Here is a 12,042-nt window from a genome sequence, read left to right on the forward strand (position 1 = left end):
GACAGTTAAGTTGGGAAAGGAAAGTCTTTTCAACAGATGGTACTGGAACAACTGGATAAACGAAGAGAAAATGAACTTCACCTTACCTCATACTACACACAAAATTTAATTCAAGAGGATCATAGGCCTCAGTGAAAACATAAGAGAATATCTTTGCACCTGTAGAGTATACAGGGATTTCTTAGGATATCAAATGCACTAAACATCTTTTTAAGATAAATTGAACTTCATTAAAGTAAGACTTTCCCATTCTTTATATCATCACTGCTTTTTCCTACCTTTTTGTTATGATAATGGGCATAAAATGTGTTGCTTGGCAGTTGAAATTTTTCAAGAGGTTGTTGGGATTTGAGTTTCTTTAAACCATAAGCTAATGTTTTTCACCTAATTTGGGAAATTTTTTACTTCTTCAGATATTTTTTTTCTGTCCATTTTCTGTCCTTATTAGGACTCCAAATATACTTACTCAGGCATGCTTGATATTGTCTCACAGGTCTCTCTGAGACTCAGTTTATTTGTCTTCATTCCTTTTTATCTTTGTTCTTTAGATTGGATAGTTTCTATTTACGTTCATTGATTCGTTTACCATCTCAAATCTTCTCTTCAGCTCATGTAGTGAATTTGTCATTCCATTTATTGTGCTTTTCAGCTCTAAAATTTCTGTTTGATTCTTTTTATAGTTTCACTTTTCCTGTTTAGAGTCCATATTTGTTCAGTCATTATTAGCATATTTTCCTTGAATTATTTGAACATATTTATAATAGTGGATTTGTTCACTAATAGAATAAATGCAGCGTCTAAGTCCACTTAGAGTCAGTTTCATTTGGCTTCTTTCTTTCCCAAGTATGGGTCACACTTTTCCTGTTTCTTTCCACATCTTATTTTTTAGTTGAAAACTGGGCTTTGTAGGTAATACATTATAGTGTGTCTGGATTCTGTTTTTTCTTCTGAAGAACTCAGACTGCAACGTCTGTTCTGTGTGTGTGTGTGTCTGTCTCTTTTTATCTTTCTCTCTGTCAGTGTATAGCTGCTGTTGCCTTTGCTCAGATTTTTTTTTCCCTAATCCTAACTACCTCCCTAGGGCTCTCACCTGAGCTTGCTCAGTTTAGTGGTCAGCCAGTGATTTGAGCATAGTGCTCAAATACCTGAAGCCAGTAAGTCTTCCACCCTTTATCACCTGAGCTGTTTGTGAATCGGAACACATTCAAAGGCACAGCAAATTCACATGTCTCCCCAGGCTTTCCACTTTTGCCAGACTCTCTGGGATGGTCCACATACATGCATCTTTAGCAGTCAGCCAAGGAAGTGGCAGGTTTATTATCTCAGCCTTTCTATAGCTCTCTTGTTTCCAAAATCTCACCCTTAAACTGAATTTGTAACCTCCAGCCAGTAAAGCTGTGAGTTTTCACTGCTCTGGGGAATTATGGAAACACTCTCAGGGAGGAAGACTGTAAATGCACAGTTCTTATCCTATGCGGTAGCAGTTGTTTGTTGAGTAAACACATCTCAGATTTTTACTTGCCTTTGTTTTCCAGTGCTCTGAAGTGGTTGTTTTTAATAATTTGCCCAGTTTTATACTTACTTTCTAAGGAATGGAATTACTCAGCTTCCTTACACTACTATCAAAAGATAGATTCACAGTTATTTTATTTCACCTGTGTTCCTTGGGACCGATATATAGCTGGAATTCTGTTTTTCTTGGGGTGGTAATGGTTTTTTAATGGAGATATAATTCACATAACCATAAAATTCACCCATTTAAAGTGTACAATCCATTTTTAGTGTATTCACAAAGTTGTGCAATCACCACTAGTTGCAGAACATTTTCATCCCCCCCAAAAAAAACCTATACCCGTTAACAGTCACTGCTCGCTCCTTCCTTCTCCCAGCCCCTGGCAAACACAAATCTGCTTTCTGTCTCAATGGATTTGCCTATTCTGGATATTTCATGTAAATGGACTTAAACAGTGTGTATGTAACCTTGTAAGACTGGGTTCTTTGACTTCGCATAATGTTTTCAAAGATCATCTATGATATGGCGTGAATCAGTACTTTATTCCTTTTATGGCTGAATAATATTTTGTGTTTGGATATATTCCAAATTTTGTTTATCAGTTCATCAGTTGATGTACATTTAGATTGTATCCAGTTTTTTACTATTATGAATAATGCTGCTGTGAACATTCACATATATGTTTTTGTGTGGACATATGTCTTCAGTTCTCTTGGCTATGTACTTAGGAGTGGAATCAGTGAGTCATATGGTAACTAACTTTATGTTTAACTTTTTGAGGAGGTGATGATGGTTTGAATCTAAACTGGACTTTAGTTATTTAATAAGGAAATTTAATACACTCACATTTATTGTGATTACTGTAATTGCTACTTTGTTTTATGTTTTTTGTTTATTAGGCTTTTCTGTTTATTGAGGGTTTTTCTCCTGCCTTTTTATTGGAATAATCAGTCCCACTCATGTTCATTCTGTCCTACCTAGTGAGAGAATTTGGGCATCCTGTTTCTGCTTTTAAATTGTTAACAGACAGGTTTAAACATACATGTTTACCTTGTTGTCTGCAGTTAATCACAGTCTCCGTTCAAGCTGAGAAAGAACATGAGCATACTTTCAATTTATTTTTCCCTAGCGTCTACCTAATGAAGTCATCTGAAATTTTAGTACTAGGTTCTCTTGTTTCTTTTTTTTTTTTTAACATGTTTATTGGAGTATAATTGCTTTACAAGGGTGTGTTAGTTTCTGCTGTATAACAAAGTGAATCAGGTATACGTATACATTTATCCCCATATCTCCTCCCTCTTGCGTCTCCCTTCCATCCTCCCTATCCCACCCTTCTAGGTGGACACAGAGCACCGAGCTGATCTCCCTGTGCTATGCGGCTGCTTCCCACTATTTTACATTTGGTAGTGTATATATGTCCATGCCATTCTCTCACCTCGTCCCAGCTTACCCTTCCCCCTCCCCGTGTCCTCAAGTCCGTTCTCTATGTCTGTGTCTTTATTCCTATCCTGCCCCTAGGTTCTTCAGAACCTTTTTTTTTTTTTTTTTTTAGATTCCATATAGATGTGTTAGCATACAGTATTTGTTTTTCTCTTTCTGACTCACTGCACTCTAGGTCCAACCACCTCATTACAAATAACTCAATTTCGTTTCTTTTTCTTCTTTATCCATTCATCTGTCAGTGGACACTTAGGTTGCTTCCATGTCCTGGCTATTGTAAATAGAGCTGCAGTGAACATTGTGGTACATGACTTTTTTTGAATTATGGTTTTCTCAGGGTATATTCCCAGTAGTGGGATTGCTGGGTCGTATGGTAGTTCTATTTTTAGTTTTTTAAGGAACCTCCATACTGTTCTCCATAGTGGCTGTATCAATTTACATTCCCACCAACAGTGCAAGAGGGATCCGTTTTCTCCACACCCTCTCCAGCATTTATTGTTTGTAGATTTTTTAATGATGGCCATTCTGACCGGTGTGAGGTGACAACCCTCAGAATGAGAGAAAATATTTGCAAATGAAGCAACTGACAAAGGATTAATCTCCAGAATATACAAGCAGCTCATGCAGCTCAACGTCAAAAAACAAACAACCCAATCCAAAAATGAGCAGAAGACCCAAATAGACATTTCTCCAGAGAAGATATACAGATTGCCAACAAACACATGAAAGGATGCTCAACATCACTAATCATTAGAGGTTCTCTTCTTTTACCTTTTTATGTTTTAATGATTTTTCTAACCATGCTTATCAATTTTTCTGATTTCTTTGCCCAGCACTATGTTTTATATAACGTACTTGTCTTTTTCCTGAATTCTTACTTATTTTGCAGGAGTATGTCCTCGGGGAATTATTTCAGATAGGCATTAGGGCTGATAAATTTTCTGAGTCCTTGCATATAAAAAAAAAAAAAGTCTATTTTACCCTTACACTTGGATAATTTAGATCGGATTTAAAATCATTTACCACAGAACTTTTAAGATACTTCTCCATGGTTTGCTAGTTTCCTTTGTTGCTGAGAATTTTGATGTCATTCTGATTCTTAGTCTTGATTCTTCTCCCTAGAAACTCTTAGGACTTTTCTTTAATCTTCAGGCTCTAATATTTTACTGCCCAGTGTCTAAGTATTACCTTTCTTCCATCCTGCTTAGCACTTGATGGATCCTTTCAATCTGAAGATTTATACCTTTATCTCTGGGACATTTTCATTGGTAATTTTACTCTGAACACTTTCTGTTCTGTTTCTGGAATGCTTATTAGACAGATATCAAAACTTCTAAATTCATCCATCATGGCTCTTAACATTTTTACTTTGTTTCTTTGTCCTTTTGTACTATATATTTAGAGAGTCCTCAGTAGAATCTTCCATTTTACTAATTCACCTTGCAATTCATTCCAGTTAACATTATCAACTGAAATTAACTCTGATAACATCATATGTGCCTGGAGCAGTGCACTTTCTCTACATATGCTGTATTGTCCAGAAATGAACAAATACAGCAGTTCTAGGATATGGGCATGCTTTTGTGTATTCAACAAATCTAAAGATAGAAACTTCCTGCAAATTTTTTAAATTCTCTGGAATCTCTGTGGTGCCCCATGTAGATTGGTACCGAAAGACATGTCTCCTTTGCCCCCTCATTTATTATACCCCTGATTTCCTCAGATGTTATTCTCTTTGTTGTATATGTGTCTCCTCCAGAGTGCTGATTTTCCTCATCTGTTTGGTGATTTTTTTGGCGATTTGCTCATCTTTGTGTTACAGACCATTTACCTGCTTGAGTGTTCAGTAGCTTACAGCCAGTGATTTCGAGGGAGGGACAGGAGGAGCTGCTGAGGGGCAAGGGTGCTAGTGCTTGTCTTCTGGCGTGGATGCTTTCAACAACCTGTGGCAGCCCTGCTTTACAGCCCAGTACGCATCCTTACTGCTTTAGCCTGGGGCTATGCCTCTGTTGACTGCTGCTTAGCACAAGGTGGCGGGGCGAGGGGGGCGGTGAGGACCTAATTGACCCAGCTGTTCCAGATGCAGCGTACCAATCAGTCGTCCTGATACGTGTCTGAGTGTGTTCCCCCTCGCCCCGCCAACTGTCTCTGTCCATGGACTCTGGCTTGAAGCTTTTCTAAACCAGTCCTCCTTTTACAGATGTCTTTTCCTACGTGTGGTTTGGGCTGTGGCTTCTTCCAGTTTACTCCCTTCCCACCTCCTCATAAATTTGATCTTGTAGCTAGCTCCCAGGAGACTGCTGATAGTCTTTTCTTATTTTCGCATGTATATATAATTTGTATTTGTTGAATTTAAATGTCGTTTCCACAGAAAAGTTTTCCCTACCTGCCCCATTTAAAGTAACTTCCCAACTACTTTCTATCATATCGCCTTGGGTTGCTGTCATTATAGCATTCATCTCTACCTAATATTTGTCTTTCGTCAGTCTTTCCAGACCTAAATGCTAACTTCATTAGGGGCCTTATGCATTCTGTTTACTCCTGTATCCCAAGTGGTTACAGGACAGTGTCTGGTATATAGTAAACATTCAGTGTATGATAGTTGAATTAAGTGACTTTATCTTTTAAAAAAATTGTACATCACATCTTCTTGAATTACACAAATTTTAGATTTTACATCAGGAACCAGGCTTAGCAAATACTCTGTTAACCTCTCTGTTCAAGAAAGAAAACCTTTATTAATCAAATTAGTGTCTTTGACCAAAAAGCTATACATTAATCCATGGATAATATAAAATATAAAGGTATTAGCCTCCAGCACTTCAACCCACATGTCATTAAAGCAAAGTTTGGTGGAAGGGGAAGCAAGGCTTTGATTTTCTAAGAACAACATTACAAAATGACCAGAAAAAGTCATAAATATATTTGCTTATAGTTTCTTATAGTTTCTATGACTATATGAATGTAGTTTATTCTCAAGTAAATTGTAAGTTGAAATGTTTTGTATCCTCATGCCACCTTATTGTGAAGCTCTTTTAGAAAACTCAAATTTCCAAATTCTTTTTTTTTTTTTTAATATTTATTTATTTATTATTTTTGGCTGTGTTGGGTCTTAGTTGCGGCACACAGGATCTCCAGTTGTGGCATGCAGGCTCAGTAGTTGTGGCGCTTGGGCTTAGTTGCCCCGTGGCATGTGGGATCTTAGTTCCCCGACCAGGGATCGAACCCACATCCCCTGCATTGGAAGGTGGATTCTTAACCACAGGACCACCAGGGAAGTCCCCAAATTCTTAAATTAGGTTAATGATTCACTCTACCAAATAAAATTTTACTTTTATTTCCTGTATCTCTTAGAGTAAATTTGGTAGCTCTAGTCAGCTGACCAGCCATTATGTGATAGTAATGAACAATTTTTCAGTTTCAAATCATTGTTCTGAGGGTTAATTCCTTAATTAAATATTTGATTGGAAAAGCAGAAAAATCCACTTAGATACAGTCAGATTCATTGTTTATTTAATAACTACATGAAAGAAAATTCCATGTCTCCGCAAGGTTTGAGTAGACCTTTATTGCTAAGTATATTTTCAGTCCCCACATAATTAGTGTTACAAATATAATAACATTTTTATTTTCTACATGGAGATCAGATTTATTCCATTTTTCCTTGAAAATGTTTTAATTTTATTTTTAAAAAAGTAAAGGAGGGAGTCACATTATAGAAAACAATCAAAATTCATTTGTTCCATAAAACAAAGGATACTTATATATGCACCATTTGGAAATCTGTAAGTTTCTTGTACACCTACCATCAAGAGAATGATCTTAAACCTTATAGAGTTAACCTCTCACCTCTGTAATTCTGATGGAAACTATTTTAATTTTATCCTACTTCTTTTATAATTTAGGCAAAGATGCAATTTACACGATTCCAGTGAAAAACATTCTTGCTGTGGAAAAACTGGAAGAGAGCTCTTTCAACAAGAAAAATGTAAGTTGCATAATTTAAAGCTTTTTAAACTACATATATTACTTAGCTGGAAATTTAAAAAGAGGTTTATTTTAGTATTTGTTATTAATCATTAATATCTTATAATCGGTGGCTAGAAATCTGTCTTAAAATTGTCCATTATTGTTGATGCTTTATATAGTCTGCCTCCCCTGTTAAGTTAAAGGTACTTTTCTCAATATTTGCGTATTCTCAAACTTCTCAGCTTGACATTCAAGTCTTTAAGAATATAGTCCCAACCAGTCTGTGCAACCTTATCTTCTGCTACCCTTCAGTACATACCAATACGCTCAAGTCAACCAAGATGATGTCCTTGTCTCTGTTTTCCCACTGCTTTGTCTTTACTCATACTTTTTTCCTCCATCTGAAATTCTGTGCCTTTATTCCTGATTATATGTTAGTTCCTTCCTTTGGATTTGTGTGACTTCTAAAAATTATACTCTGTTGTACCATTTAATACCATGTGACTCGACAGTTCCAGGGACTAACTTGCTTGAAACATAATAGTTTATAAGATACCTAAGCAACAGTTACCTAGCCAAGCAAACTAGGTTTCTCTTATGTACCTTTTTGTGTTTTGTACTGTGTTTGGTTTTTAGACTCTGTCACTAACTTTTTGTCTTAATTGCCTATGAAGATGTTCCAAGTGATACACACAGAGAAACCACTCTATGTCCAGGCAAATAATTGTGTGGAAGCTAATGAATGGATAGATGTACTCTGCAGGGTGAGCCGATGCAATCAGAACAGGCTCAGTTCTTACCATCCCTCTGCATATCTAAACGGAAACTGGCTCTGCTGTCTGGAGACCAGTGAAAACGCTCTCGGCTGCAGGCCATGTACTGCGTAAGTTTCTTTTTGATTAAAGAAGCAATGTTTTAAATGTGTTATATTCATACAATGGAATATTATTCAGCCATAAAATGGATTGAAGTCCTGATACATGCACGGATGAACCTGGAAAAGATGCTGAGTGAAAGAAGCCAGACACAAAGGCCATATACTGTATGATAACATTTACATAAAGTATCCAGAATAGGTAAATTTATAGAGACAGAAAGTAGATGAGTGGTTGTGAGGGACTAGAGGGAGGGAGGAATGAGGAGTACTAATGAATACAGGTTTCTTTTGGGGGCAGTGAAAATGTTCTCAAATAAATCATGGTTGCACAGGTCAAAAAAAAAAAAAAAGGGCAATGTTTAAATAGATGGGCAAGCTTGAGCAAGATACCGAGGAAGAAGGGCTTAGCCCTATAGACTTAAAAAGTAATGGGATGAAGCATAGGTAATGAAAGTGATTTCACTTTACAATTCCCTTCCTTTTGATTAGAGTCGCATAATGACCAAACCTCTCTTGGCCCCATTTTATTTAATTATCAAATTAGTCTAGATTCCTAAGGTTCCTTCTGCAAAATTCTGTGGTTCTGTTTTCAGTCTCAAACCATCAAAAGTCTTTAGCATGTTAACAAAGTGATATTTTTCCAATGTCTGTGATTTCATTTTTACCATAGAGGTGTCCCTGCAGACATCCAAATAGATATTGATGAAGACAGAGAAACAGAAAGAATTTATTCCCTTTTTACCCTCAGTTTACTTAAGCTGCAGAAAATGGAAGGTAACTATACAATTAAAATACTTTTATGTAACCATGATCTTTCATTACCAATGCCTGAAGTGTTGCTTTGGCATTTTCTTAAAGTCAAAGATACCTCATAGATTTACCAAAATGTTACTTATATGAAAGTTGACAAACTCCCAAAGGGAGCCTTTTTCATAGATATTCATCAAGTAAAAATACTGTTTTTGAATAAATGTGATTATCATAATTAATAAAATGTATGTATTTTGGTTATCTATGCATTTCCAGGGGAGATCTTCCCAGCTTGAGCCCCTTGAAAAGTTCTTATTTATACTATTAATACAAATTACATTTAATGAATTTAGTTGTCTGATCAGAGATTTTACTGCTTCTTGTAGAGGCTTGTGGAACTATAGCAGTCTATCAAGGACCACAGAAAGAGCCTGATGACTATTCTAACTTTGTAATCGAGGATTCTGTAACAACCTTTAAGACAATTCAACAAATAAAAAGCGTCGTAGAGAAGCTAGATGAACCTCATGAAAAGTATAGGAAGAAAAGATCAAGTAGTGCAAAATATGGGAGCAAGTAAGTATTTTTAAGATACTTAAAACATCTGCCAACATAGTTTGAGATTGCCTCTGCTACCCTGTACTCACACCGGAAGTGCAGGCCTCCTGCTTACCTTTGTCTTTCAGAACCGGCTCAGAACCTTTCTCTTGTACAAGAATCTCCCTGGCCACTCATACAGAGATCTTTGTCTTTTTCAGTTCTGGTATCATTTCATTATATTGATGCAGTACTTTGTCATCGCTTTTTAATGTTATATTCCAATGTAATCTTTGAATTGAATACTTAGTAGTTTTCTGTTTTTGTTTTGTTTTGCTGATCCTCTTCCTTCTTTATCTCTTACAGTACCTTTATACATACTAAGTACTAGAAAAAAAGAATCAGCTACGTAGTGCTGGAAGTAGTTTATAGTTGATGCTTTGGATCCATCTCAGATGCAGATGGACACTGGTGGAAACAGCAGCAAGAGTTAATATTTATTAAGGAGCTTACTCCTTACCACTGGGCACTGTGCCTAGTACTTTACATTGCATCAGTTAGATAGTGTTTAGCAGCAAGTAACAGAAAATCCCAATTGAAGTGGCTTAAATAATAGGAAATTTTTTAACCTCACAAATTAAGTCCTGATTTCTACAGTTGGTTAGCTCAGCTCAACAATGTCATCAAGGACGATCCAGCCGCTCAGCCATCTTCAACAAGATGATTTCTGCCTTCCTCAAACTTGTCCCCTCATGGTCACAGCTGGGCTGCAATAGTTCAGAGCCCCACATTTTTAATAATAGCAGCCAGAGGCAGAAAAAGCTATTTCCTCCTCAAGAGGAAGGAAACCTTGTCTAGAGTTACCCCTAGCTTCCCCTGAAACACAGGGCTGCCCAGTACTAGCGCTAGAGTCAGGTTTCGATTTGCACAGAGGTAGATAGGGAGAGATGGTTCTTGGAGCAGCAACTAAGTGTTTGCCACAGAGCACACTCTCTCATTGATCCTCACATCAGCCCAACAGGGTTATATTCCCATTTCACAGCTAGAGAAACCGAGGCTCAGGGAAGTTAAGCGTCTTGCACAAGGTCATACAGCTGATTAATGAGGGGGCTTTGAATCTTGGCCCCGCCATTTTAACTTTTTTTTTACCTATGTGGATTAATAATTATGTATGTTTTATAAACAATAAAAATCAGTTTGACAGGTATAAATATTTGTGTTCTCCCTAGATAGAAGGCTCAGTACATTAGGAAGATTAGTGTAAGCATCCTAATACTGTCTTTTATACATTAGTATACTCTGTTCTCTTCCAACAGTAGTAATCCAGTTTTCTTGGAGCCCCGGCAGGTTTCCATATGAGGGCCTAGTCAATGCTTGACCATCCTTCTTAAATAGTATTCTCCCCCTGTACCCACACACACTCCCCCTGTACCCACACCCCCTTTCCCAGCTGTATTTTCCTCTGTTAAAAAATACCAATCTTTCTTGTACTAAATATTTTATTTGTTCATCTTATTTTCTCTATTTTTCTCTAGGGAAAATCCAATTATTGGGAAAACATTTTAAGAGTTTGACCAATTGACTCAGAAGAACTGGAAAATATTATTTTTGTTGGAGTTTTTCAATTCATCATATATTTTGTTCATAGTATTTAAGAATGAACATTGGCTTCACTGTCAGTCACCTGCATTCACCTTGTATTTAATATTTAATAATTGAAATTAACTGTTTGGGAATCCTGGTATTGATGTGTTCCTAGAGAATTTAAAACCCAAGATTCCCTTCATATCTTACATGTCGAAAGCCATGTTTCTGCAACTTCTTTTTAATAGAAAGAATCTTCCTAAAGAAGCTTTGTAACAAAAGGAGAACTCCTCCATAGCAAGAAACCATTTCTTCTTGTAACACTCTGTGTTCTGTGGACTTTTCACTACCATTAGTGCCTGCTCTATACTGCCAACATTGTGTTTTACTGGAATATTTCAATCCATGACTATTCAGAGCTTTCCATTTAGTTCATCTAGACCCTCCCTCTTCAAAAAAAAAAAAAAAAACCTCCTTTGGTCCATTGGTCATTACAGATTACATTAGGAACAGCGACAGAAATGTTAGAAACCTGCCAGAGTATCCTTGAAAGCTGGTACATCTTTTGTCTGTTTAGAGATGATGCAAACAGAACTCAGATAGGAGAAATCAGGGAACATGTACTGTTGTCTGCATCTTGTTTACATTTGGGATGAGTGACGGCAGATGAAATAAAATGAGACCACTAAATTTTTTTCATTGTTTAAAGGTACTCATTTTCTTGATTTGAGAGTTCAGGTTAATGTGACTTCTAAGGACTTCACTTTTGAAAAAGAAGAGAAAGTAAACAATGGGAAAAGGTGGTGGTAAACTCACTCGACTTCACTCATTACTCCATTATTATAAGGACCACCACCATAGGACGCCCTCCTGCCAGCGTGAGGTGAGATCTAACTCGAGGACAGTCACTCGGCGCACTTTACTCATCTGGGCCACCCCAGATTATACTTTAGATACTCCGTGGTATCTAATCTTTATGATCAGTTGAATGATCAGTGTTTAAGTCTAGAAATAGTGCTTTCCTGAAAATGTTTATATTTCACTGCTGTTTTCTTATTGCCTGCTAGCCAAATGGAATTTGGGCAAGCAACTGTTCGAATCCTATTTTTCCCTAATTTACTTTTATCCTTAAAATCATAACTGTAAATAAGCAATCGAAGCAAGTTGCCACCTTGAAGTTAAGAGGGATGCACTTTGCTTCATCAGTATTAAAAACCATGGTACTCTTCTTTTGTCTTTTTAAATTCAAAACATTTTCTAAATGTGGTACTTTGAACCTTGGAGTATTTTACATGTTTCTGTTTAAAACTGTGACTACTTATTAATGTAAATCTAGCTAGTAGTGCTTATTTTGTTTCCCTGAGCATAAGCT

The 12,042-nt window shown here is 36.7% G+C and overlaps 1 protein-coding gene across 4 annotated transcripts in view; it reads left to right on the forward strand.

Annotated features, from left to right (window-relative positions):
- RASA2 (RAS p21 protein activator 2) overlaps positions 1 to 11,206 on the forward strand; it is a 113,515-nt gene extending 102,309 nt beyond the window's left edge. For all 4 annotated transcript variants that reach the window (XM_036850478.1, XM_036850480.1, XM_036850479.1 and 1 more), the window contains 5 exons: positions 6,859 to 6,941; positions 7,597 to 7,805; positions 8,470 to 8,573; positions 8,936 to 9,125; positions 10,622 to 11,206. In XM_036850478.1, coding sequence (XP_036706373.1) covers positions 6,859 to 6,941; positions 7,597 to 7,805; positions 8,470 to 8,573; positions 8,936 to 9,125; positions 10,622 to 10,652 — 617 coding nt within the window. In that variant the 3' untranslated portion in view covers positions 10,653 to 11,206. The remainder of the gene's footprint in view (positions 1 to 6,858; positions 6,942 to 7,596; positions 7,806 to 8,469; positions 8,574 to 8,935; positions 9,126 to 10,621) is intronic.
- Positions 11,207 to 12,042: the final 836 nt, after the last annotated feature.

Source organism: Balaenoptera musculus, chromosome 4 (assembly GCF_009873245.2).
Source record: "Balaenoptera musculus isolate JJ_BM4_2016_0621 chromosome 4, mBalMus1.pri.v3, whole genome shotgun sequence".
NCBI lineage: Eukaryota > Metazoa > Chordata > Mammalia > Artiodactyla > Balaenopteridae > Balaenoptera > Balaenoptera musculus.